Source organism: Rousettus aegyptiacus, unplaced genomic scaffold (genome assembly GCF_014176215.1).
Source record: "Rousettus aegyptiacus isolate mRouAeg1 unplaced genomic scaffold, mRouAeg1.p scaffold_m13_p_3, whole genome shotgun sequence".
Classification (NCBI taxonomy): Eukaryota; Metazoa; Chordata; class Mammalia; order Chiroptera; family Pteropodidae; genus Rousettus; species Rousettus aegyptiacus.
The window spans coordinates 46,199,297-46,226,808 of NW_023416306.1; the positions used below are offsets into that span (position 1 = coordinate 46,199,297).

General features: G+C 38.1%; 1 protein-coding gene across 5 annotated transcripts in view; it reads left to right on the forward strand.

The window, feature by feature from the left end:
• The window catches only part of DOCK8 (dedicator of cytokinesis 8), a 197,879-nt gene that overhangs the window by 139,270 nt on the left and 31,097 nt on the right, over window positions 1–27,512 (forward strand). For all 5 annotated transcript variants that reach the window (XM_036217987.1, XM_036217990.1, XM_036217988.1 and 2 more), the window contains 11 exons: window positions 3,882–4,037; window positions 5,927–6,066; window positions 12,376–12,545; window positions 15,815–15,960; window positions 17,859–18,041; window positions 18,417–18,546; window positions 19,500–19,587; window positions 23,315–23,411; window positions 24,810–24,944; window positions 25,824–25,976; window positions 27,030–27,188. In XM_036217987.1, coding sequence (XP_036073880.1) covers window positions 3,882–4,037; window positions 5,927–6,066; window positions 12,376–12,545; window positions 15,815–15,960; window positions 17,859–18,041; window positions 18,417–18,546; window positions 19,500–19,587; window positions 23,315–23,411; window positions 24,810–24,944; window positions 25,824–25,976; window positions 27,030–27,188 — 1,557 coding nt within the window. The remainder of the gene's footprint in view (window positions 1–3,881; window positions 4,038–5,926; window positions 6,067–12,375; window positions 12,546–15,814; window positions 15,961–17,858; window positions 18,042–18,416; window positions 18,547–19,499; window positions 19,588–23,314; window positions 23,412–24,809; window positions 24,945–25,823; window positions 25,977–27,029; window positions 27,189–27,512) is intronic.

The window sequence follows — 27,512 nt, forward strand, 5'->3', positions numbered from 1 at the left end:
GGTTAGACAGCTCGACTTGTACATTCTAGGTTTTGTATTCCTGGATACACTGGTTTGCATGGATTCCTGGAATATTTATCAACCTAGCACAGAAGGGTCAAAAAGTTAATCTATAAAAATTGAAATTTATAGTGATATGATCTACTTTCTTCAATTTAACATTTAACAGAAATTACATGACTATAGCATTCAGTCTTTGACCAGGTATAGAAATCAATGTATGAGATATATGTTTTCATATATTAGGGTAATTAATTAAATTGTGGTTATAAAATTCTGACTTTAAAGAACTCTGATAAAATACAAGAGACTGAATGTCACTGAGCACAAAGCAGATATTTTGTCATCTAAGTATTCCAATTTTTAAAAGAAATTCTTTTGTTCACCTCCCCATCAAATTGTCTCAATAATAATAGTATAAGTAGCAGTTATTATTGCTAGTCCTTTTCTTCCATATTCCTATTTTAGTTACCTCTACACTACCATCGCCACCATCACCACTACCCACCACCATTGTCTTCACCCCCGGTACCCACTATCACTGTCACCCACCGTCTCCGCCAGCATCACCACCTACCTACCACCTCTGCCTCCACCGTCAGTGTCCCCAACACTGGTTTCTTCCTATGGACCAACCATACTGTTAAGCACTCTATAGCAATCATATCATTTAATCTTTGCAATGTGTTATTATCGACATTTTGCAGATGATAAAGCTAAGGTTTGAAGGGTATTATAATTTGTCCAGGGAAGAAAGAGCTATGTTTGCCAACCTCCAAGGTTCAGTGAATTAATCACCCTGTTCTACCAGGCCTGGCCCTCTACAGTTAATCCCTTCAAGTGTCCTTGAGTAAGTCCTTCAACTTCTGTGGCTCTCATTTCCTCATTTGTAAAATAAAAGGATCTCCCACCCCCACCCGGACTTTTCTAAAGGAACTCCTAATGAGGAAGCCAGCTTATAAAAAAGCAAATCCTAAAGAATCACGTCCCAGAGCACTGACAGCTTGTGCCCCCTGACCTGGTCCTGCATGCCTCCTCTGTTCCTCGTTCCACCAGATTGCAGTGGTGGGGGAATATGCCATTGCTCTTTGCCATCCTTCTTAGGTGTTTCAGAGATAGGTCACTGAATGAATTGCAAATAGAAGTTAATCTGTTTTTCAAAACTTTAAGTTAGATAAATGGAAAGGAAATACTAGAAACCCCACTATAGGTCCCGGTGTAGCTGCTGTTAAAGAAAAATATTATTCGTGATATCTGTTAAACAGTAAAGCCAACTTTATTCAGGACTGTCACGATGTGTATAGGGACTACTGCGATGGGGTTTTGTAGTGGAGGAGAGAGATTGGGCTCAACACAGAATATAACAAGGAAAAGTGGGCCTTTATAGCCAACGAGCAGGTTAGAGGGGAGGTGGTTAGTGGATGAAAAATTACTAAGTGGAAACATCAGGGGTAAGGGAGAACTCTAGCTAAACCAACCTAAGAGGATTCTTGCTGAAGGTAGGCCAGAGTGATCAGACACCACCTGGGGGATGGTGAGGGATGAGGATTTGTTTGGTCAGATTATCAAGGGTGCTTGTATATCAAGGGTGGGGGTTTTGGCTTCACTGATTTATCAGGATTTTTGCTAGAGTTGGGCTCTTGAGGGCATGACCAAGGAAGGACTGTTTGAAAAAGAGTTCAGAGGACTCTGACCAGAGTTTGGCCAAGGAGAGAATCTGTGTCACTGCTCACCTGTTGCAGTATTTATTGCTGAAAGGCAAATAAGACAATCAAAAGTAGATACCGAAAAGTTGATACCTGCCCTGCCAATGCACGTTTTAATTTTCCTTCTTTTCTCTTTCTCTCTCTTTCTCTTTTTAATCATTTTCTTTTCCTTTAAGTTAGTGTGTACTTCTAATTTATCTCTCTTTTTTTTCTCTTTCCAGTCTCAATATCCAGAGAGCATTAGACTAGGAACCTGGAGACCTGTGTTTTAATTCCAATTTAATTGCCATTAAACATTTCTGTGATTTGGGGGGTGAGGGGGTGGGGCTTCAATATTTGGGACAGTAGCTTCTTGGTCTATGAAAAGACAAGGATGGATTAGATTTATCCAGATTTCAATGTTTGGATTCTATACTCTATGTCTGCCAGTGACATCCATGAATATTGCTTAGCATATCAAGTAGCACACCAGCCAGAAAAGATCACTGACCCCAGTCCAAGGTGATTTAATTCATTGATCCCACCTACTAGATACAGTATAAATATCATACTTGAGGCAAGTTCTATTCTTCCAAAGGCCTCTGTTTTTATCATTTTGCATAATCTGAGTCAAACATTCTGTCAGTCATTTATAGATTCTGTGACCATGAGTATAAACTTAGCCTTTTATTATCAGTCACTAGCAATAGAAAACTCTAGTTTTTCAGTTGCTCTATGTCACTTTCAATGTTAGCACTCTGCCCTGGGTTAGGACCACTGAGGCTACCACTGTGGGTCCTGACCTTTGGGGAGGATGTTTCAGGAATTGCACCTTACTCTGTTCTAAATGTCACCAAAATTATTTTTGAAATATCTGACTTTAATGAAGTCTCAAAAGACCTATGACAGATACCTCCACAGTTGCCTTCTTACAAGTGCAGACACCTTGTGCTTTCACGTTCCGATAGCTGACATAATCCAGTAACTCTTTATGAATGACTATTAAGTGACAGGCATAAGATCAAATTCTAATCGGTTCAATTTGCTGGTGACCCCTTTGGTCCTTAATCAGCTAGCAATGCACATTGATAAGAATATGGGTTCTGAACATTGTTCTTACACTGAAGTCATGTGTTTATTTTTTACATAGTTCATAATGGTATTCATTTGTTTCAAATAAATGTCTATATACAGATTGAGTCTATAGGCAAAATGCAACAATACAATGGCTTCTCCTAAAAAGGTTGAAAATATGTGCTCCTTTAAATTATATAATTTATAAAACTACTCTTAATAGGCATAAAGAGTAGGCATGTCCAGGGATGAGATGCTGGTTTCTGGTGCTGGAGTCAGAGAATGTTTATGATGATACATTGAAAGGTTCAAGGTCCATCAGGATTCTCCTTTCCCTACTTTGCCTTAAGAGAAGCTGTCTCTGAATCACAACCTTTAGAGTCTGGATCCTTCAGTTGTCAGCTCACCTGAGGGAAGCAAGAGACCTCTTCCAGATTGTCACTTTTGTCAGCATTTTATTGTCCGTTTTATTATTTGTTTGTTCAAGGGGAGATTTTTCCTAAAAACTCTTCCAGCTTTTTCTTTTTCCTCTACTTTCTCCTCTCTCACTTTGGGGCAAACTCCTTGGCTTTTTTTGTGGGACTACATACTTTCCTAAGTAATTTGATGCTCCCATCCAGGGAACTTGATTTGAGATCTTCCCATTCAGGCCTTTAATTGGAAAGTACAAAAAAACACTTGTGGCATTAAAGTCATCCAGTCATATTCCATTAGTTTGTGTGGCCCCATGTGGGGTCAACTCCTTTCATTTAGTTTCTTAGACACAGCGGGGTTCTTGTAAAATTAATTATATTGTGTTACACTGAAGACATACCACCAGATTATTTCCAACAGAGGCTTGCTGTGGTGTTATAGATTTGACAAAGCTGGAGGTCGGGGCAAGAACGCTCATTTTGGACAGCTGTTAGGCTAGAATTATTAAAGGGAACAATAATGGATGAAAACTTATCGGGCCTCCCCGTAATGCAGAGTTTGCCATCTGTTGCACTGTCTCATTGTCTCATTCATTTTTATTAGATTGATTGCCTTAATCTGGGGAGAATGAATAGTTTTATGTCTGTCAAGCTCAGCTCCATTTACCTTATAATAAAATTTCTTTCCCCTTCTCATTTTTCTTCCCAGCTGTCAGCTAAGCTGAACAACCTTCCAACGCTCATTTCCATGAGGCTGGAGTTCCTGAGAATCCTCTGCAGCCATGAACATTATCTCAATCTGAACCTCTTCTTTATGAATGCTGATACTGCTCCAGTATCTCCTTGTCCCTCCATATCCTCCCAGGTAATCAGCTGTGAAAGAATTATCCAAGCTATTCCATTTACTCAGTTTAGTCATTTATTCCTGTGAAGGTTGGTGTTCTTAATTAGAAGAAAAATCAAACAATTCAAACAGATCAATTGATCCAGATACAGGCAAGTATGCTACCCTAAATTGTACTGTCTAACTAATCATTTACAAGCTAAGTGATTGATTTCTTTCCGGGCTCTAGGGTCGCAGCTGAGGCCAAGCAGAGCAAGGAATCCATATACACTATGAAAATTTAGAAATTTGTAGAAAAGTCACAAATCTCCCTTAATCATCTTTCTACTTCAGCTTGATAGTGTTCTTTGCTCACTTCCCTTTTCCTAAACCCCAGGACTGTAAAATTTATGAAATTACAAGTTTTTGTATTGATTCCAAAATAATCTAATAGTGGTTTTTAACATAGATATTATATCTTTGAACTAGCTCACAACTTTTTGCTAGAACTATTACAGAATGGCATTCAAAACAAGATGAGTTCTTGAACCATATTCCAGGTAACTTTGTTCTTGAAGCACTGAAAAAACAAACAAAATAATCTCATCGTAAACTAATCCAATAGCCTGTTTTACAAAGAGTATATTTCTAACAAGTCTTGTTCTTGATCAGCCCACAAAAGTAACACTTGTAATAATATTTAGAGACAAGGCTTTAAAGACATGGTGGATCTTCTTTTGTAGAACTATATTTCACGGGTTAGGTTCATTGGGCCCCAGGTTCCACAGGATATTAAGAGGTAGTATGCAAATGCAGGATTCCAAAGTCAAATCAGGATTCTGAAGGCTAACAGGTTCCTTTGCTGAGGCCATCCAAGAGTCTCTAACTTGTTCATGTAAATTGTAAATGTCCCAGGGGTGGAGGAGGAAATGGAAAAAGGTGTAGAATAAGCAGTGAACCCCAAAATGATTTGACTTCAGATACTCTGTTTTTCCTCCACAGATTTCTCAAGAGACTCTTTTCTTCTAGAAAAAACTTTAAGGAAATGCTATAGTCACATTCCATTTATAGGGAACAAATCGATAGCTCAACGCAGCAGGCAAGATTTCTCAACCCTAGGTTCTATTTCTGTTGCATATAGCACAAAGGTAAAGGTTTGCCTTGTTAATTTTTAAAAAAAATACTCTTTACCATTTATGCCAAGTGACATGAGCCGGAGAGTAGCTACTTGACCATCAGAGTGTGAACTGGGGAAGCTCTGATTTACAAACAGCGATTCCAGCTGTGCTAACTTTGCCCCAGATCCTCTCCCACATTGCCCTTCTGACCACATCAGGGAGTTAGCAAACCCAGGGGCCAGGCCCAGCTTCACCAAAACGTAAAGGGTTTCCAGAGACATTTTACATTCCCTTAGTGAAGTATAAAATGTGTGGTCAAGAGCACAGAAATTGCCTAGGACTGATAAATCGTATACTTCCCTACCTGTCACGACATCTAGTTTCCAGGCCAGCAAAATTCTGCTCGGTAAACAGGGGCCTCAAACAAAGAGGGCAGTTTGTTATAGAGGAATTGCCTACTCACAGCTACAGAGTTGGATCCAGTCACCATTTCCCTATCCAATTGTTATCCTAGGATTTTAATCTTCAACTTTTGATTGTGTGTAGGGGCATGTTACTCATTTTGTAACAGACCTTGAGTGCTTTATTTTCTTTTTTTCCAATGAGCAGTCCTCCATCTGTGGGAACAGGAAAGTAGAGTGACTGCTCTACGTCCTCCGTTTTCTCATCTGTAACATGGGGATAATAGTGGTATCTGCCTCACTGGGGAGTGCTTACAAAGCCTGGCCATAGCACATGCACAATGAATACCAGCACTTGTGATTTTAATTCTAGTTCTTGTTACTGAAAGAACTGCTCCTTGTATTTCTGTAGAACTCAAGCTCCTGCTCCAGTTTCCAGGACCAGAAGATTGCCAGCATGTTCGATCTGACTCCGGAGTATCGCCAGCAGCACTTCCTCACTGGGCTTCTCTTTACTGAACTGGCTGCAGCGCTGGATGCTGAAGGGGAAGGGTATGTTTCTGACATTTAAAACGGAATACAGAGAAAAACAAAACACGAAAAGATGCTACCTCCTAAAGTTTGCAGTCCAACCTCATGCTTGGCAAAGCTTTACCATTACCAGTTTCAAAGAGTAGAAACATCTGTCTTTTGAGAAAAAGGTGCAGATAGGAATGTGAAAAGGCATGGGGGAGGGATAGAAATCATAAAATGGCTTTTTTCAGCCACTTATTTATTAAGAAGAATTTACTGATTCTACTATTGCAGCTTCCCAGGGGTGCTTGATTAGTGAACCCTTGGGAACAGAGCCATTTTTAACACTTGGCTCTCAGTGATCTCTTTGCACACACTTAGCAGCAAGATGCCTCCTGGCTCAATGCTGACAAAAAAGTGGCTGCTAATGAGCAAGCAGTTACCCTATGTCCAGATTTGCAAGATTTCTTGCAAAGAAACTCCCCCAGGCTAAGAGATGGCACAAGTTCAAGGCTTATAAATCCTTTCACCTCTTATAAACTCTATCACCCAGGCACATGTGGCAGTATCTAGCCTTGAATTCAATGGACAGGGGGGTGGTAGACCACTTCCTTCTTTTTCCCTTCTCTCTCTATACTTCATGAGCTCATAAGATCAGAAAACACCACATATCTATTTGACAGAAGGAGACAGTGCCATCCAAAATATTATGTTCTATGCAACAATTACTGAATCCCTACATAGGGCAGACACAGTTGAGTATTGGAGTATATCAGGGATATAAAAGTACATAATCCCCTGCCCCCATAGAGCTTACCATTTAGGGATTCAGATCCGAAGAACATTAGTATTGGAAAATAATTTAGAGGTAACCCTGTTGGTGTTTAGTTTAAATTTGCATAATTGAAGGAACCTGCCCAAAGTTACATAGCAGAACCACACCCAGAGCCATGATTTCTTGTGCCCCTCCCCAGGGCTTACTCTCCCATACCATACCATTTCCCTGCCCATGGAACCTATTCCTATGGTTTGTCAGTCTTCTTCTGCCGAAGAAGTTTCTGAAATAAAGTATACTGATTAGCAGCAGTGTTGCTGTATGTTACAGATTTTTGTCTACTAGAAGATCTCAGGTTCTCTCAAAGAGCTTATAATTTAGTGAACAAAACAGGACATTCTTACATGAAAAAATTACAAGAGCATATCCGAGTTTGTGTAACTGTGATAACAAATGTATTTTAAGTGCTTTCGCCATACTGATATTGCCTAAGCGAATGTATGTTTCTGGCTCCTAGTAGATCAGTGTAGGAAATCTCAAATTCTTAGCTCTAAATCCTATCTCCTTCCAGAAATACATGTCTTAACTATTCATTTTTTAAGAATTCAATTTTGTCTTCTCTCAGTCCTAATTAAAAACTTCTCAATTTTCTTAATAGAAGGTTCTATTCCATAACTAATATAAATTTACACAACACCACAAAGTGCCCTGATACATTCTGATAAGGTACTAAGAAGGAGATTTGAGCACAAAGAAAACTGCCTTTTTTTTTTTACTTGTCCTTTAATATCACTGATTTAAATGATTTCTGATTTACATAATTTCTAATTTTCCATTTCCCTCTGGTGGGATGTCTAGGAAAACAGCCCTGGCATCTATTTTGGTTCCTTATAAAATTGTTGCTGTTATTTTACTAGCAACAGAGTAGAATATGTTCAGAGATCATCATGTAATTATGTTCAGTCAGGTAGGTACATTCTTCAAACACATACACGCACACACACCTTTTTTATCAGCTCCCCCCCCCCCCAAGGTAATTAATAGAGTGTCACGTGAAGAATGTCTCTCCTTTGGCAACAATAATCCCTGATTTCTGGATTGTCAGTTACTCTCCTAGAAAGTCATTAGAAATACTGTCTCAAACTTTACTTTGTGGGCTAAAACTTCAGAAGGATTTCATCCTTTAAAAATACCTCTTCTTGCTCAGCACTTCCTTTTGCTGCCAAGACAGTTGGTAGATTCACCAATACCTACCCATCTGTGTGCAAGGGCCAGTAGGATACATCTCAGTACCTGGACTCCAGGAAAGAGCCACAGCTCCAGTTTCTAATGGGTCTCCCTGCAACCCCCCTTACCTGAAGGCGTCCATAAATATCTGCACATTATTAAATCTATAGTGTTTTTCAAGAATGTGAAAATTATCTGGCATCTGTGTTACACTACCAAGTGTTTAAAGAAGAATTAATTCCAATCCTTTACACGCTCTTCCAAAAAACAGAAGAGAGCACTTCCCAGCTCATTCTATGTGGCCAGCATTACCCTGATATCAAAAGCAGAAAAAAACATCACAGAAAAGCTGCAGACCAATATGAATATGTGTAAATGTCTTCAACAAAATGCTGGCAAACTGAATCCAACAACATATTAAAAGGATTATACACCATGGTGAAATAGGATTTATCCCAAGAATGCAAAATTAGTTTAACATCTGAAAATCAGTTGATGTAATATACTATATGAATAGAATAAAAGACAAAACCCACTCAATCATCTCAATAGATGAAGATAGAGTATTTGACAAAATCCAGTACCTCTTCCTGATAAAAACACTCAACAAACCCTATAGGAATATAAGAGAATTTTTTCAACCTGATAAAGGGCATCTGTGAAAAACCCACAGCTAATGTCATTATTAGTGAAAGACCGAATACTTTCCTTCTAAGATCAGGACAAGAATGTCCTGTGCCATTTCTATTCAACATTGTACTAGAAGTTCTAGTACAAAGAAATTGGTCAAGTAAATGAAATAAAAGGCATCCATATTGGAAAGGCGGAAATAAAACTATCTCTATTTACAAGTGATTTGTTTGCCTAAAATCCTAAGGAACCCACTAAAAACTATTAAAGGTAATAGATGAGTTCAGCAAGGTTTTAGGATACAAGATCAATACACAAAAATCAATTGTATTTCTACAAACTTGTGATGAACAATCTGAAATGAAATTAAGGAAACAATTCCATTTAAAATAGCATCAAAGAGAATAAGATTTTAAAGAATAGATTTAACAAAAGAAGTATAAGACTTGTACACTGAAAACTACACAATGTTTTAGAAAGAAAGAGATCTAAATAAATAGGGAATTTTCGACAAAAAAGCCAAAAACATATAGTGGAGAAAGGAAAGCCTTTTCAATAACTTGTGCTGGGAAAGCCACCTGCAAAAGAATGAAACTAGATTATTGTCTATCACCACACACCAAAATTAACTCAAAATGGATTAAGGACCTGAATATAAGACATGAAACACTATAATTTATAGAAGAAAACATAGGAACTAAACTCAAGGACCTTGGACTTAAAGAGGATTTTATGAATTGAACCTCAAAAGCAAGGGAAGTAAAAGCAAAAATAAGTGAATGAGACTACATCAAACTAAAAAGCTTCCGCTCAGCAAAAGAAATCATCAACAAGATAAAGAGAGAACCATCCGAATGGGAAAATATATTTGCAAGCAACACCTCTGATAAGGGCCTAATATCCAAAATATACGAAGAACTCATACAACTCAATAACAACAACAACAACAAAAACACAAATGATCCAGTCAAGAAATGGGCAGAGGACTTGAACAGAACCTACTACCTAGAGGACAGATGGCCAACAAATATTTGAAAAGATGCTCCACATTGCTAGCTATTAGGGAAATGCAAATCAAAACCACAATGAGAGACCATCTCACACCTGTTAGAATAGCTATAATCAACAAGACAAGTAATAACAAATGTTGGAGAGGATGTGGAGAAAAAGGAACTCTCAAAAGGACTGCAAATGGTACAACCACTATGAAAAACAGTAGGGAGTTTCCTCAAAAAAACTAAGAATTGTTCTGCCATATGATCCAGCAATCCCTCTACTGGGTATTTACCCCAAAGACTTGAAAATCCATATCCAAAAAGATATTTACATACCGATGTTCATAGCGGCATTATTCACAGTGGCCAGGATGTGGAAGCAACCAAAATGTCCTACGATAGATGATTGGCTGAAGAAGCTGTGGTACATATATACAATGGAGTATTACTCAGCCATAAGAAGAGATGAAATATTGCCATTTGCGACAACATGGATGGGCCTCGAGATAATCATACTATGTGAAATAAGCCAGACAGAAAAAGTTGAAAACCACATGATATCACTTATATGTGGGATATAAACCTAGAAGCAACAAATGAACAGGACAAACAAACAGAGACTCATGGACATGGACAATAGACTAGTGGTTACAAGAGGGTAGGAGGTGGAGGATGAGAGGGTAGGTAGATGATTAAATAGACAAGGGGGTCAAATGTAGGGGTAAGGGGTGGATGAAGTGGGTAAAGGGGATCAAATATATGATAGCTGAAGGAAACTTGGACTATGAGCGGTAAACACACAATAGAATATATAGATGTGAAATTATAATATATACCTGGAAATTATATAATTGTATTAACCAATGCTACCCTAATAAACTTAAATAAATAAACAAACAAACAAACAAATGCAGAGATACAACATATTCATGGATCAGGAGTTTTAATATTAAGATAGCAATACTCTCCGAACTGATCTACAAATTCAATGCAATTCCTTTCAACATTCTCCCTGGCTTTCTTATGTACGTCGACATGCCTATACCAAAATTCATGTGGATATTTAAGGGTTCCTACAAAGCCAATATAATCTTGAAAAAGAATAACAAAATTGGAGGACTCACATTTTCTAATTTCAAACCTAGTCATTAGAAAGCAAAAGTAGTCAAGACTATGGTTCTGAAAAAAAACAAAATAGACCTACAAATCCATGAAACTGAATTAAGAGTTCAGAAATAAATCTTCACAAACAGAGTCAATTTATTTTGGCAAGGGTGTCAAAAATTTCAATGGAGAAAGAATAGTGTTTTCAATAAATGATATGGGGACAAACTGGATATTCACATTCAAAAGAATGAATGAATTTACCCCTGTCTCACGACATGTACAGAAGTTAACTCAAAAGGAGTTAACTTGGATCAAAGACCTAAATATAGTACAAAAACTATAAAACTCTTAGATGAAATCATAGGGGTAATCTTTATGAAATTGGGTTAGGTAATGGTTTCTTAGATCTGACACCATAAGTATGAGCAGCAAAAGAAAAAATAGATGTTAGATGTTATTAAATTAAAACTTCTGTGATTCATAGGATATCATCAAGAAAGTGAAAAGAAAGTACACAGAATGGAAATCATAGATCTAATAAGGGATTTGTATCTGGGATACATTTTTTAAATCTTATAATTCAAACATAACCAAATTTTTTAAAGAACAAAGGATCAGAATAGACATTGCTCCAAAGAAGATATGACCAATAAGCACATGAAAAGATGTTCAGTATCAGTAGCCATCAGGGAAATGCATATCAAAATCAACTAAATGTTCCTCTTAGTTCCTTTGGGCTGCTCTAACAAAAATGTAGGCCAAGTGGCTCATACATCACATTAATTTATTTCTCACAGTTCTGGAGGCTGGGAAGTTCAAGATCAAAGTGCTGGCAGATTCAGTGTATGGTGTGTACCCACTTCCTACTTCATAGATGGCCATCTTTGTGTCTTCACATGGCAAAAGTGGGCAAGGGAACTCTTTGGGGTCTCTTTTATAAGAGCACTAATCTCATTCATGAGGGATCTGTCCTCAAGACCTAATCCCCTCCCAAAGGCCCACACCATCACTTTGGGGATTAGGTTTCAGCATATAAATTTTTAGTCCATAAAACCCACTAAGAGAGCTATAATTAAAAAAGAAGAAGAGAAAAAAAGAAAAAAAAAACAATAAAAAGGGTTGGCAAACAGAAAATGAAAACTTCAAACACTGCTTGTAGGAATGTAAAATGGTATAACCACAGTTAAAAATAATTTGGCAGTTCCTCTAAAGATTAAACATAGAGTTACTGTGTGATGCATTAATCCTACTCTGAGGTATATACCGAAGAGAAATTAAACATATATTTACACAAAAACTTGTATACAATAGGGGAAACAGTCTGTATGTCCATCAATTGATGGATGGATAAATAAAATGTGATATAGTCATACAGTGAAATATTATTCAATAATAAAAAGGAATGAGGTACTCAGTGAATTTTAAAACATCATGCTGACAACAGACCTAGGGCTAGAACACAGGCAATCTGTCTTTGCTTGATTTTCACATTCTGCTTGATTTTCACATTGTCACCCATTGTTTAGGAACATTCTGGTCACTCCTTATTGTTTAAGGGCATTTTGGTCAATCTCCCTTCATGATAACCTCTGACGTTCTGTGTTATGCCAACAGGATCAGCAGAGTGCAAAGGAAAGCTGTCAGCGCCATTCACAGCCTACTTAGTTCTCATGACCTGGATCCACGTTGTATCAAACCAGAGGTGAAGGTCAAAATTGCTGCCCTTTACCTGCCTTTGGTTGGCATCATTTTGGATGCTTTGCCACAGCTCTATGACTTTACAGGTAAAAATGGCTTCTGTTTCCTTCTTTGATTGATGGGGGGCCCTGCCAAATACTCCACTAGAATGAAGTTTCTGTCATTTACTCTTGAGCTGATAGGCTTATGTGAGTAATTCTCCACACTGGTGCTCTCCAGATTTTTTAAATACAAGCCCCAATAAGGCTTTTTGTTGTTGTTGTTAAGGCACAGAGCCCTGTGTATGTTTTCTTTATTTAGAAATCATTTATTTGTTTGTTCATTCATTCATTGGTTCATTGGTATATAATGAACTTTATAAACCGTATTTCACTAAGGATTAGGTAATAAAGGGATCACTTCCTTTGAAGATCACTGCTATAATACCTTGAAATAAAGGTGTTACCTTTTTTTGTATAAATGTTTAAGCAAAAAAAGCAGTCTCAAATGAACCTAAGCAATTGTTCCATACAAAAAAAAAAATCATGTTGTATTTCTGTAGTAGGAAATTGTGCCATATCAGAGGAATTTTGCCTTTAGCACTAAGAGGCTGATACTAAGGTTGGAAGTCAGTATCTCTCACTTCGCAAGAGAAGAAAGGATAAATTATCTCAAAGGGTTGTGTACCTCCTGAGTTTCTATGCATATTACAGTGTGGATTAAGGAATGTAGAAGAACAAAACATTATCCTAGATTTACAAAAAACAATCCCATCTGGCTGACCTCCCACCAAAATATACACATACACACAAACAAGATTCAGACCACTTTATAGTGGTTCTTGCTTTTACCTTAACTCAGAGGAAGTTCTTAGATATTACCATGCTGCTCTCTTGACTGATGAAGGAACTTGGGGTCCAAGGAATGCTTCCATAAGCCCAGCATCCTTGCAGGCAATCATCCTTGGAATCTTGGAACCACCCACACTTTCCTGCTTCTTCTAAATGTAAAGTGTCATGTGTGACTAAATTGTTCCTAAAATCATTATGGTGATAAGTTTTTAGTTCATAAAAATGAGTAAAAGAGTGAGGAAATTACAGAAGCAAGCTTGGCATACAGCAGTAAGTGGGCTACACTATAAAATGCATGCAGCTTCCTCTGGTTGTGCCTGACAGGAGGGCAAATTGAGAAGAATTGTCTTCAGAATTTGAATATGTAGCTCAGAGCAAGCCAGGTAATTTGCTGACCATTTCTCGAATTTTGTGTGAAAGTTTCATTTGAAGACCTGGGAACCACTCTAGTACACATTCCCCCAAAGATTGCCTTTTGATTAGAACTTTCCACATTAGTTACTTGAGATCAGAACTTTTCAGCACTTCATCTTTGAACCTTTCAAATCTTGATGGTTTCTATGTATTTGTTGAACTTTATGGTCATAATGTAGCTGACAAGTGGTAAGACAGTAAAAAGTATTCTATTATTAAGATTATATAGTGCATATATTGAATATGGGATCTTTAAATTGATAAACTAATAAGAATATCCTCTTAAAAATAAAAAAGATACAACTGAATTTAAACTCCCGCCTATTTATTACTATATGTAACATTCGGAAAGATCTTCAACCTTTCAATGACTTCCCTTCCCTTTCTTCAGCTGTAAAATGTGATAATGGTGCCTACATCTTAGGATTGAAATAAAGATGAAGCTAGAAAAATGTTAGAAAAGCATTTTAAGCAGCAAATGTTTAGATCCTTCCTCTTTTTCTTGTAACCACAACCCTGTGCATATTTAGAGGAAGTAAGAATGTATCCTTAAATTAATCCCAATAATATGATCAGGTCTTGCATTATTGCCATGTGCCATTCATTTTACCATTTGTTTAAAAACCCAATTGCCCTAAAACACAATAGAGAATTATTATTTTTAAAAATTGAGTTCTTAAAAAAAAAAAAAGTCCTGTTTTTAGAAATTTAGTAGATGGAAATACTGTTCGAACTCTAATTTTTCTGAAAAATTGAAAGTCCAAATACTGATAATATTGACAGATCTAATAAAATATGAGCTTTTAATGTATTGATCAGTTGCGCATATTTTAATACACTTTCCTAAGAACTTCTTAAATAAATACTTTCTGTATGTGTATTAGTAGTGTTCTTAAAAACCAACCTTTTAAACAGTGGGTTCTTTTAGACCTATGTATAAAAAAAGGTATGTCTATATTACATAGGTATGATAAATTAACATTCATTTCAAACATTTGAAATTTCATAAAGTATTACTGAATTTACAATAATAGCTTGTTATTCTATAAGGTACATGTTAAATTCTGTAACTATAGGATCTTTTCTATTTGGTCATTATTTAAAATATATGAATACATTTTTTAAATATTATATTACAAAAAAGTGTTATAAAAGGTTTGAAAACTTTTATTTTCACAATTAAAAAATAATAATTTCTAGCTAATCCTGTACTGGACATTTTATCTTTTTTATTAGCCTACCTGCATTTCCCTACAGATAGTAGCAGATAGGTAATGCTAAACATCAGGTTTAAAATCACTGTGCTGACTTTAGTGACTAATAAGAATCAGTCACACATTGCATACTGGGAAACACCATCTTTAGTTTGACCTTGCCCCCATTTTTTTAAAACAAAATTTTAGAGCAGTCTTCAGTTCACAGCAAAATTGAAGGAAGACACAGAGATTCCCCATATACCTCCTGCCCCCACACATGCATAGCCTCTTCCATTATCAGCATCCCCACAAGAATGATACACTTCTTGTGATTGATAATCTACATTGACACACCATTATCACCTAAAATTCACAGTTTACATTAGGGTACATCCTTGATGGTATACATTCTAAGGGTTTGGATAAATGTATAATATGTATTCATCATTGTAGTATCCTGCAGAGTAGTTTCTCTGCCCTAAAATTTCTCTGCACTCTGCCTTTTTATTCATTCCTTCCCCCTAACCCTTGGCAACCACTGGACTTTTTATTGTCTCCATAGTTTTGCATTTCCCAGAATGTCCCATAGTTAGAATCATATAGTATGTAGCCTTTTCAGATTGGCTTCATTCACGCAGTTGTATGCATTTAAAGTTCTTCCATTTCTTTTTATGGTTTGCTAGCTCATTTTTTTTTAGCACTGAATAACATTCCATTGTCTAGATCTGTCACAGTTTATTTATCCATTCACCTACTGAAGGACATCTTGGTTGCTTTCAATTTTTGCAATTATAAATAAAGGTGCTATAAACACCTGTGTGCAGGCTCTTGTGTGGACATAAGTTTTTTACTTTTTTGGGTATATACCAAGGAGCACTGGATTGTATGATGAGACTAATAATGTTTTCATTGCAGTTGCGGATGCCCGTAGTGGAAAAAATCGCACCAATGGCTTGGATGAAGAACAAGAAGGGACCAGTGCAATTAACCAGAATGTGGCCCTAGCCATAGCTGGGAATCATTTTAGTTTGAAGACAAGTGGAACAATGCTGTCTTCCTTGGTATGTTGCAAATTTCTCTAGTTTATTTTTCATTTTGTGTCTTTCCCCAACTTCTTCTGATGGACCCATTCTCATCTTCACTCACCAGAACCCAGTGTAGAGTAGGCAGTGAGATTTTTGCCTTTTTGCTCGATGCTAGAAGGAGTCATTGTGAGTCTGGCAGCTGTGGCGGGAAATGGTGCAAATGAAGCTGCACACAGTCAAACGGCAAGAGAATCACAAATCAAATTCAGACAGTCTCAGTGTCCCCAAGTTCAAGGCTCAGACAACCAGGAAAGTGGTAAACTTGAGAAAGCTGAGATTATTGAGACTATTGAGAAGAATCAAACCAAGGCTCCCTTGGGTGGGATGCTTGAGCTGTGTTTATCCTATTTATTATTCATACTGTGTCTGCCTCAAAAAAAAAAAAAAAAAAAAGATTGAAAGGGGCCAGTTACTTGGTAGAGTACTTCTAAAGCAAAGGACTTCAGCTTTTCCATTCCCCAGAGAGCCTATGCAGAGTTGTGTGGCTCTTCCTTATGCATAGACTCTGTGAGTTTAAAGAGGGTCTCTTTCAGGAATACAACCTCTGATTGCAAAATCTATTTCTGTTCCTTGATGAGCTCTGACTACCCCTTGTTCAAGGTAGGGCTGCACCCTCCAGCTTAATTTAATTTAACATTTCACTGTAGAGTATATCTGCAGAGAATTCAACTCGGTTCTCTCCCAGAAAGCAAGATCTAGACCTAACTCTTCCTTTGCTGGATGACTCTTTTCCATCCAGCACTTAGCCATCCCCAAAGCCCCAGTATACCCCATGAAAGTTGGAAGGCAGAGAGGTAATAAAGAGAAAAGACATTTGGGAGTTGACATCACTCATCTTACGGTTTGATAAATACTATATTTTATGACCTTGTCTACCTTTTTAATATCCATCTTACTGAAGTGAGCTGTTTGAGGTGGTGTATACCTTTTACATTGTTATTTGATATAAGGGCAAATGCCTAGATATCTAAAGCTCACCTGTCAGCAGATATTCTCCGTGAAGTTATCTAAAAATTTCATATCATCTTGTCACCATACTCAGAAAAACTAAAGTTAAAGGAACTTCATAAGCCCTACCATTCCCATCCAAAATCAACATTTCCTCCACATACTCACAAATTCCTCATTGCAATTTCACCACTACATTCCACTGGATATTAGCTACGCCACATGAACCAAGGGTGCAGCTGCATATTGTTCTTTGTGTCGATTTGATAAGTAACAGAAAGTGTGCTCAGCACTCTAAAATGAACACTTGTGGCCAAAGTATTAAAGCAAATAGTCTGAACTCCCACACCCACACCCCCAGGAAAACATAAATTGTGGTTAAAGTCTCATTACAGAGCGCTCCAGTAAATTATGTATTTGATTAATTTGCTGAGCAGTTCATGACCTTATATTATACTTTGGACTCTGTGACAAAGAAGCTAAATCTTGAACAGTTAGGATATTTCTGGAACCCAGCCAGGCTAGTTCTCTGCTACAAGACTCTGCTGTAAGTTGTCTAATGTCCAGACTGAAGGAGAAATACTTGGAGATCTTAGCAGCATGGGAGCCCCTGGTTATTACTGATATTGGGGGAGGGATGGTCAAGGTCCAGGGCAGACCACCAGACCACAGTGCTCCTCAGACAGATGGTTCCCACAGTTATGTGGTTGAAAGTCTGGCTCAAATACTGCCCGAGCCAGCCCCTTTGCTGAGGATCCCAGCTCAAGGAACACAGCTTCCACTGCCTGAGAAAGACAGTACCTGGAAACAGAACCCAAGCCAAGGAAGAACAGTTACTGTGTTTAAGAGATTAGCACCCCTTAAACTTTCAATGTTTCTGTTGCTCAACTTTTCCTGCATTCATCTCCCAACCTGCCTGCTTCTAGCCCTATAGGCAGTACAACATGCTGAATGCTGACACGACCCGAAACCTCATGATTTGCTTCCTCTGGATCATGAAAAATGCAGATCAGAGCCTCATTCGGAGGTGGATTGCTGACTTGCCATCAATGCAACTCAACAGGATTCTAGATCTCCTTTTCATCTGTGTCTCATGTTTTGAGTACAAGGTAAGTGCGGGGTGGTTCAGTTTTGTACTAGCTCTTATCTACCAAATTCTGCCCTGTCTTGTCACTGTTCCCCTTTGTTTGGGCAGTGGAGGCATCAGTAATTTTTCTCATTTCTGTAGTAAATCCATAACCTATTTGCATATCCATAAGCTAGTATCTAGATATAATAATTCTACAGGGAAAGGATCCCTGCCTTCTGCAGAGAACCCCATTCCCATTAACAGGATTTCAGCCATAAGATCCCACAGAACAGTGTCTCTGTGTAGTACATGTCTAAACTGGCCAATGTCACCATGGAGTGCTCTGTGTTCAGGATTCTCCCTATGGGCAGAGATCTCACCAAACTAAATGCCCTTTTGCCTCTGTCCTGTCCAGGGAAAGCTGAGTTCTGACAAAGTCAGTACCCAAGTTCTGCAGAAGTCTAGGGATGTCAAGGCCAGACTGGAAGAGGCATTGCTCCGTGGGGAAGGGGCCAGAGGGGAGATGATGAGACGCCGAGTACCAGGTGTGTTGGATTCGCCCTCCTCTGCTTTCTGTCAGACAGCTCTGCACCTTTTGTGGGAAGCGAGGTCCTCCCAACATGAGTAGACACCGTCACTTTCTTAAGATGTTACTGTAATAGAAACAAGCAGGTTCCAGGGTTCTCTGCATCATGTGTGTAATGTTAGCCCTGTGCCTCTAAGGGAAAGCTGCTTTCCTGGGCCACAGACACCCCAGAAATGTCCTCGAATAGCATCTTCTATTTAAAACTTATTGTTGATAGAAGGTCACATCCAGGAATGTGAGTCATAGGATGAGATGAACGGTGTCTCTCTTAAGGCTGAAGTCTCTCCACTAGTCTGCATGGAGCCTGATCAAGACGCTGGATACTTCTGGTTCCAAGACCATCTCCCCAAATTACTCGGGGCACTATTAGCATGGAACCAGTCCCCCCACAATGGTCTCAGAGTGTTCCAGTCCTCTAGGGACCCCACCATAACCTCAGTGATCTCAAAAAGGCTGAGCTCATCACTGTGGAACAGCATGAAGTGCTCAGGTGCCCTTGGTCTTATTGACTGGGCTCAAAGTACAACAGAGGGACAGCTCATTCTATGCAATGGGACATAATGGCCAGGGACTTGAAGGGAGCTCCACTTTTTCAGGGCTGGCTAGGCACCTTCATTTGACATCCACACTGTCCTTTTTAGTAGCTCAGCAAGAATCTACAGCGTTCGTGGGAATCATGCTCACTGACACCCCAGAAAGGCAGGAGTTCTTCTAAAGTTCTAGCTTACCAATAAAAGAGCAGGCCAGCCTGCCATAGACATGAGCTTCATCTCGTACCAGCATCCAGCATGGACTCTAATTAACTAAAGAAGTAGTGCTGAGTCCTCTTAGTTGAGCTTGTTATGGAACTTCTGGTTATCGTGGAGGGTTTCATACTAATCAAATTCCTATCATGCATTTCTTAACTCCTAGGGAATGACCGATTTTCCTGCGTAAGTGAAAATTTGAGATGGAAGAAAGAGCAGACACATTGGCGGCAAGCTAATGAGAAGCTAGATAAGTGAGTCACTCAGCAACTTTGTGCTACTTTTACCTAAAGTTCCAAACTATTTTTCCCAGGCTACTTGTATTACTGAAACAACTACAACCTTCCAAGGGTAAGAAAATGAATCATTATCAGTGTAAATTCAGTTCATCCAGGGACTCAGGATAAGCAAAGGTATAAGGAATTATGATTTGGCTCTTAAACATTTATCATATTGTTAAGCTTTTAAAGGAAACTAGTATTTAACAATCTCAGAGAGCTTAGCAAAAGCTGCTGATGGGAACAGGACAGGGTACCCAAGACCACATAATTTCAATTTATATTTCTACTCCAGAAATATGCACAAAGATGTATATTCAGAGATATTTATATTGGCATTACATAAAATTATTTAAAAATTGGAAACATTCTAAATGTTCAAGAATAGGGAAATATGTAAGAAAATATTAGGTTGGCAATAAAATGTCTTGAAATCATTTTAATGGCATGGGAAATGCTTATGATATAATGTTAAGTGAACAAAAGCAGGATACTTTGTTTCAGAGAAGAATCTTAAATCTCTAAATATATAAAATATATTTTTAAAAGACTGGAAGGAAATTTATCAAAATATTAACAGTGGTTTTCTTTTGGTGTTGAAATAATTGATGTTTTCTTCTTTATACCTTGTTGTATATCCTACAATGGATGTATTATGATGTATATCATCAGAAAAAATATATAAATAAGTGAAAGAAGAAAAATCCTGCTTGGATTACAATAGATGATATATATATGCAATAATCTGGATATATGAGAGCATAAAACAAAATACGTTGAATATATAGCACATGTTTGCTATTCCTTTTGCAGCAGGTAGCCTAATGAATCCTAGGGTTCACTGAGCAAAACATTACACAGCTAAAGACAACCCCTACCAAACCCTTGATGAGGTATAGGAAGGGTCTCCCTACTGTGTATGAAGCACCCATCATAAGGAGTGGAGGGTGGGGTCGACTTGAGTAGGAGTGTAGTTTTGTAAATCAGTATAAGTTACTGACTTTGTTATTGCCAGAGAATGCATCATTCTGGTTCGCTTGTAGGACGTTTAGGAACCGAATTTATTTTAAACTATTGAAGAAAGATAAATACATTTTTATTACTGATGTTACTTCAAAAGTCCAGTTGGTTGGTCATATTAATAATATCCATTTGCTTTGTGTATTTTAATTTTGCTCTAAGTCCCCTGAACTGACTTGTAAGATATTTGATTCTCAGAGTCCATAAGTTCTAGTTCAGGCAATGCACAAAATAAAAAAAATTTTTTAAATGTATTTGCGGTAGGTGCTACAGAAATACGTAGGTGATTAAGTGCATCTGCTCTGTGAGATTAAAATAAGAGCCTTACAAGGCATGTTTTGCCTGAGCTGTATAAATTGACATTATGGGGAACCTTTCTCTTTTGCCTGAAGAAACACCACCATTTTGAGGCTTTCCATGCAGGGCCTTCCTGTTCTCTCTAGGCTGGTTCTCAGCCCTGAGCTACTTGGTGGGCTGCTCACTGTCAAAGCTAAGGATTCACCTCCACAGATCTTCAGGACGATGTCTTTTATTTATTTGTTTGTTTGTTTGTTTGTTTTAAAAAACTGTTATAAAATTGTAACTGCTCAATTTAGCTATTTGGAAAACATATTGTAATAACAGCAGTGTCTTTAACCTTTCTCTTTCAGAACACTTTTCAGTTATTTTGGCTGTTTCTTTTAGAGCAGTGATTTTCAACCTGGACTGTATATTAGAACTACCTGGAGCTTTAAAAGCTTCTGGTGCCCAGATGTACTCACAGCCAATTAATTCAGTCTCCAGTGGTAAGATCCAGAAGGCAGTGGTTGGCAAAACTCCCCATGTGATTTCTATTGTGCAGTCAAATTTGAGAACAATTTTAAAGGAATAGTTAACAGGCTTTTTAAAAAACAGATCAGTGATGGTGATGGTTGCACAGCAATGTGAATATACTTAATACAACTGAACTGTACTCTTAAAAATAGTTACGATGGTAAACTTTGTTATGTGTATTTTACCAGAATAAAAACAAGACACTCTAGACTTGCACTATCCAATATAGTAGCCACAGTGGTACAATAAGAGAAAAATACACACCAGATTTCGAAGACTCAGTTCAAATAAAAATATATCAAATATCTCATCAGTAAGTTTTATATTGATTAAACATTGACAATATTTTTTGATATATTGAATTAAATAAAATATATTACAATTAATTTCACCTGGGTTTTTTTTCACTTGTTTTTAGTGTGGCTACTACAGAATAGAAATGACATATGTGGCCGCCATTATGTTTTTGTTAGATAGCATTGCTCTAAATCTAAACCTACCAGTAAATTAATAAAAAGTAGCTTTTATAGCTTATTTATTTCACACAAATATTATCACTTGGAGAATGAGAGAAAAAAAGTAGAGCTGCGCAAGACCAAAGAGACCGTGTTAAGCTTGAAAACATTTAAACACAGGAAAATATTTATTCTGAGCCCTCAGTAGCATGTGAGCCGTGGCACTACCCCATTATTGGGTGAAGGGGACTTGAGATCAGCTGGTGACCTGGGTCCTAGATTTTTTTTCCCTTCTTTACTCCCCCCCCCCCGACACACACACACCCACCCCTACTTCCACCCCTGACCTACGGATGTTGCCTGTCTCCCTTTAAGAACTGGATCTCTGAAAGTAAGGCGTCTCCTCCCGTGCACTCCCAGCATGCATCTGGGGCCTGGCACCCCCTGCACACCGGGGGCCTGGGCCGTGGCTCCACCTGGGGTGTGAACCCAAGTAAATGTGCTAACTGCTATACTATGGAGCCACCCTGGGGGTCCTAGATTTTTGGTTCACATCATGACATCCCAACCCCTGCACTCACATTTCGGCCACTGGGACGTCTTGGGAAAGTCAATTCGTTACACTTTCCTTTCCTAGCAACCAAATCTAGATGATATAAAATGATCCTTTTCCATCTTCACTTGGATTTTTTGAGAATGGATGAACTAGTGCATAAAATGCTCTGAATCTTTAAAATTAGGCTTAATGGAGAAGCAGCACCACGGAATTTTCCACTCTCTAGTGAGTAATAAGCAGGAACATCCAGTAGGATGCTAGATGCCTGGCCCCATAGGAAGGCAACCGTGCTGCCTATTGGAAAAGGACAAAGGCCTGCACTTGACTGAGCAACCCCAATGCAGTCGTTGGGAAGTCAAGAGACTGACTCTTCCCTGACTCAGTTTTGAAGCGTCACTCCTATCCTAATCCAGCAGCATGGCTGTTTGCCAAATTCACATCACACCCAGGCTTACTCCCTCCAGCTTGTTGCAGAGGCTTCCCTTGGGTCAGATCTAGAGATGGCTCTCATGCATGAAATGCAGGAATGGTCCTGAGGCTTTAAGCAGCAATCTTATTGGCTAGTCTTAATTGCCAGTAGCAACCAATAATTGCTTTTCTACTCATGTTGTTATTTCTTTAATTGTCATCATTATTCATAATAGTGGGGATGAGGATGGTCTGGAGACTTTACCTAGAAAATTTTTTAACAAGACACTAATCACAAAAAGCACCCAGTTACCTGTAACCAGCTGCTTTGTATTCACTCCAAGATAGACTATTCAGAAGATTGCTTTACGCCTTATTGCATAGATTGCTATCATTGGGCTATGGGCAGGTTTGTTATGTGATTTAATTTGCGTGCTCTTTTATTTTTTAGAACAAAGGCCGAGTTAGATCAAGAAGCCTTAATCAGTGGCAATCTAGCTACCGAAGCAAATTTAATCATCCTGGACATGCAGGAAAACATTATCCAGGTGAGGGCAGCAAACACCTGATCTTTTCAACATGAATTTGTTTACTGAAGTTTATAATAAAGAATTCTTTATAGAAACTTGTAAAAAGAAATAAACATGATCCCCAAATCCCTTTTTTTAAAAAATGAAGTCAGGCAGTTTGCTATTTACAATTATGTCCACTTTACAATTTCTGGAGATAATGAACATTCTTCAGGCTTCTTTGACTTGCTGTTCACTTGGAAAGAGTTAGATGCTTCATAAACTGACTTTCATTGTTCAATCTGCCTGACTGTATCAACTTTATAATGTGGGTAGTGGGCTTTTAGTTCAGTATCTAGAATAGGGACGGTAGCTAGGTTCTTTTTGATAGGTCAACTCCAACTGAATTATAGTCAATGTCCAGTAAAGTAGTTAAAATTATGACTGGATTAGGTAAAAAAAAAAAAAAAAAAAAAAAAAGAATGAGTTGTGTATGTTTTGGACACAAATTAACAAAGAGAAGTCATTTGTGCTATGAATTTGCCATCCCTGCTATAGAAAAGTGTAACGTCACTGTGAACTTGGCAGTAACACAACTCATCACACTAATTTCATCTTCAAAGTGAATATTTCCAAAATTCCCAAGACATCTAGGTGATGATGAGTTTTTACTTAACCTGAGAAATGAGTCCTTCCATGTTTCCAGTGAGAAATCACTCATTAGAGTAGACCCAATATTGCTTTTTAGGGCTAGAAGAACAAAATGTTGAAACACAGTGGCACTGTAGGTATCCAACTTTTAAGTTGTCTAAAATCAAGGTAATTATTGTAAAAAAAAATGACAAAAAGTATGTGGTGCTTTGATAACTTACCTACTTAGCATCACATTGATTATGTTTTTATACAACACTGCTTTGAGTGCTATATACTTAACACCTATCCTCAAAATGTATTTGCAATTTTCAAAGAAAGCTAAAACTTGTTTTTCATTATCTTTGGTGATGTTACTGTAGCTCATAAACAAGCTTCCATTTAGAAATATCACTGCCACCAAGCAGCCCCTATTGTACTGAGAAGGCCACAATTGTGTTTTGAAGCTCGCAAGGAAAACTGTACCTTGAATACAAGGAAAGAACATTCTGAAAACCTATTGCCCCAGATTGGAGGAGACGTGCCTTGTAACTTAGTTTAACAGCCTAGAATTAGGCATAAATCCCAAATCGACTGAAAGCTTTGGAATAAAGTCATTTGGAAAATAGGTCTTCAGCTCTTGTGGTAATGGGTGGTGCTTTACCAAACCCTTTAAGATCTTAGACAGAGAGAGATGGAACTTCAGCATCCCCGTGCTAATTGTCAGAAGTGTCTGCTTGTGTCTTCATGCCTTGCTTCACTGGCACCGCACAGGGATTCAGTGATGCTATTCTTCTGTTTCCCCAGGCAAGCTCCGCTCTGGATTGTAAAGACAACCTGCTGGGAGGTGTTCTAAGGGTCCTGGTGAATTCTCTGAGCTGTGATCAGAGCACCACCTACCTGACTCACTGCTTTGCAACACTCCGTGCTCTCATTGCCAAGGTAAACACAGAATGCTTGTTTTAATACTCTTAATTAAGAGTTAAGAGTCTCATCTAGCTTCACACTTCTCCCTTTAGCTGCACCAAAACCAGAGTACCGTATTAAGTGACATTGTGGTAAAGGTCTTATGTCTCCCTAGGAAGAGAGCAGATGCACTAATTCTGCAAAAATTCACCGTGGAGAGGAAAAACAGGGCTCTCACACTGGAAAAGCAAGATGAACTCTAGCAGTTTGGAATGGCCACTCACTGGAGACATGAGAACACAAATCACCCAAACAACTTTGCCTTTCATTCTTTTTCGTGAATACTGAATATTAGTGAGATTAAAGTCCTATACATGACCCCTTATAGTGATTCTTGTAAAATATCATGTCATAAAATGACAGATAGTTTAGAAATAAATTCATCATAGCCCCTGAAGAATTTAGATATTCCTTAGGGAAAATGGTCTAATGCAGTTTACTTTCTCCCCCTTTATTGGAAATCTCAGTTGGTGCCTTCTACGTGGAATCTTTTACATTTAGAAAGTGCAATTCTGCCCTCCCCTTTCTCTTTCTTAGTCACCAGTAATTTCCAGGGGACCCAATAAAGTCAGGATAATTTCTTCAGAGCTGTGACACTGCCAGTGAATGTAACCTGGCAATTAATTATCCAGCCCTGATCTTAGTTATACAGTTCACAATTAAATCTTAAGGCTACTCCATTGCTTCAATTCATCTTCTGACTCAAGCAGCTCATTATCTTTATGGAGCAGTGCACTAACTCCTCTAGGCTTTTTGCTTGTCCAAGCAGATATGTGCATATTTCGACAAGCATCCAGTCCAGAAAGCATATGAAAGTGCTACGCAATGCCTAATGGTCCCTTGTGTCTCTCCCAGTTCGGCGACTTGCTGTTTGAGGAGGAGGTGGAGCAGTGTGCAGACCTGTGTCAGCGCGTGCTGCACCACTGCAGCAGCAGCATGGACGTCACCCGGAGCCAAGCCTGTGCCACCCTCTACCTCCTCATGAGATTCAGTTTTGGAGCCACCAGTGTAAGAACTTAAACCAGCTGGGTGACCCAGAATCAGTAGAGACATCAATGCAAGCATCAGTTGAGGAAAAGTGTACAGGATTGCAATTTACTTCTGTCCTGTGTGAAGGAAACAATTAAATATGTCCACAGACAGCAGCTTTTGTTTGAATTTGCTTCCAAAAGTGACTATGAAGACTGATGAATGCAGTGGTTACCACATGCATATTTCAATAAAAAAAATGAATAAATGTTTGTAGATTAAGAGTTGCCAGCTGTGGGGAAAAATACAACAGGCAGGTTAAGAACTCAGAAGAGTTTGTTCTGTTTCTAAATTCTGATTGACTTTGGAAGAACATTTAAAATGATCTGTACCATCTATACCTGAGTTTTAATTGAAGCTTAGCCTTTGGAGTTCGGTTTTATTGCAGCAGAGTTAACTTTTGCTTTTGTTTGTCTAGATTTGGGTATGTTCTTTTGGAATTTACATTTGTGGTCATGTTAATGAACATGCTCAAGTGATATTAAAAGATAAATTTGGCTCATGAATGAAGGGCAGGGTCCTCAGAATATATTAGGCACAACTTTTTTAAAGTCTTTAGGACATTTCTCGAGGGCCTTTAAGGTAGCCATATTTCTGCTTGGTCCTGGAAGGAAAGGAGAAACAGAAAGTTATTGTCTACACAGAGTCCAAAATCTCAGAAATCCTGCCAATGGAGATTTTATTTCTCTGCAATTTAAGTAAAGTCTCAAGAAGAAGAATCTTGGCACAGAAGGAGACGTCCTGTGACCCTACTTTGTAGGAACTTTCCAGCCTGGCAGCATAGAGGCTGCCCAGGCCTCAGTAAAAATTTAAAGAGAGTTGACAGATTTATGTCAGAACAGTATCCATTTAAACCATTTAAACAGCAATATGAATCTTGTGCAAAGTATAGCTGACATTTCATTGAGAGAAAAGAAGATGATTGAGACTGGGAAAAAGAAACATTGGAGAGTTATTGCTGTCTGGCTCTACTGCCTTCAGTTATCCGCCAGCTGAGTGCCTCTCATTTGTTCCATCTTTTTCCTGATGCAGAACTTTGCAAGAGTAAAAATGCAAGTAACCATGTCTCTGGCATCTTTGGTGGGCAAAGCACCAGACTTTAATGAAGAGCACCTGAGAAGATCCTTGAGGACAATTTTAGCCTATGCAGAAGAGGACAAAGGCATGCAGACCACTCTTTTCCCTGTCCAGGTAGATTAAGAACATGCCTTGTATCACGCATGGGTTGGGAATCAACCAATTATAAACTTGTGTATGCATGCATATCTGTGTATATACGTATGTATATGTATACACACATAAACTATATATAAAATATATAGTTATATATTATATATTTGTATATAGCATATATATTACATAATATATAAATTATCTTACATTATAAATACATAAATACATAATAATATATCTTACATTATATATATACACATTATATATATACATTATATATATATAATGTGTATATATATAATGTGTGTGTGTGTGTGTGTGTGTATATATATATATATATAT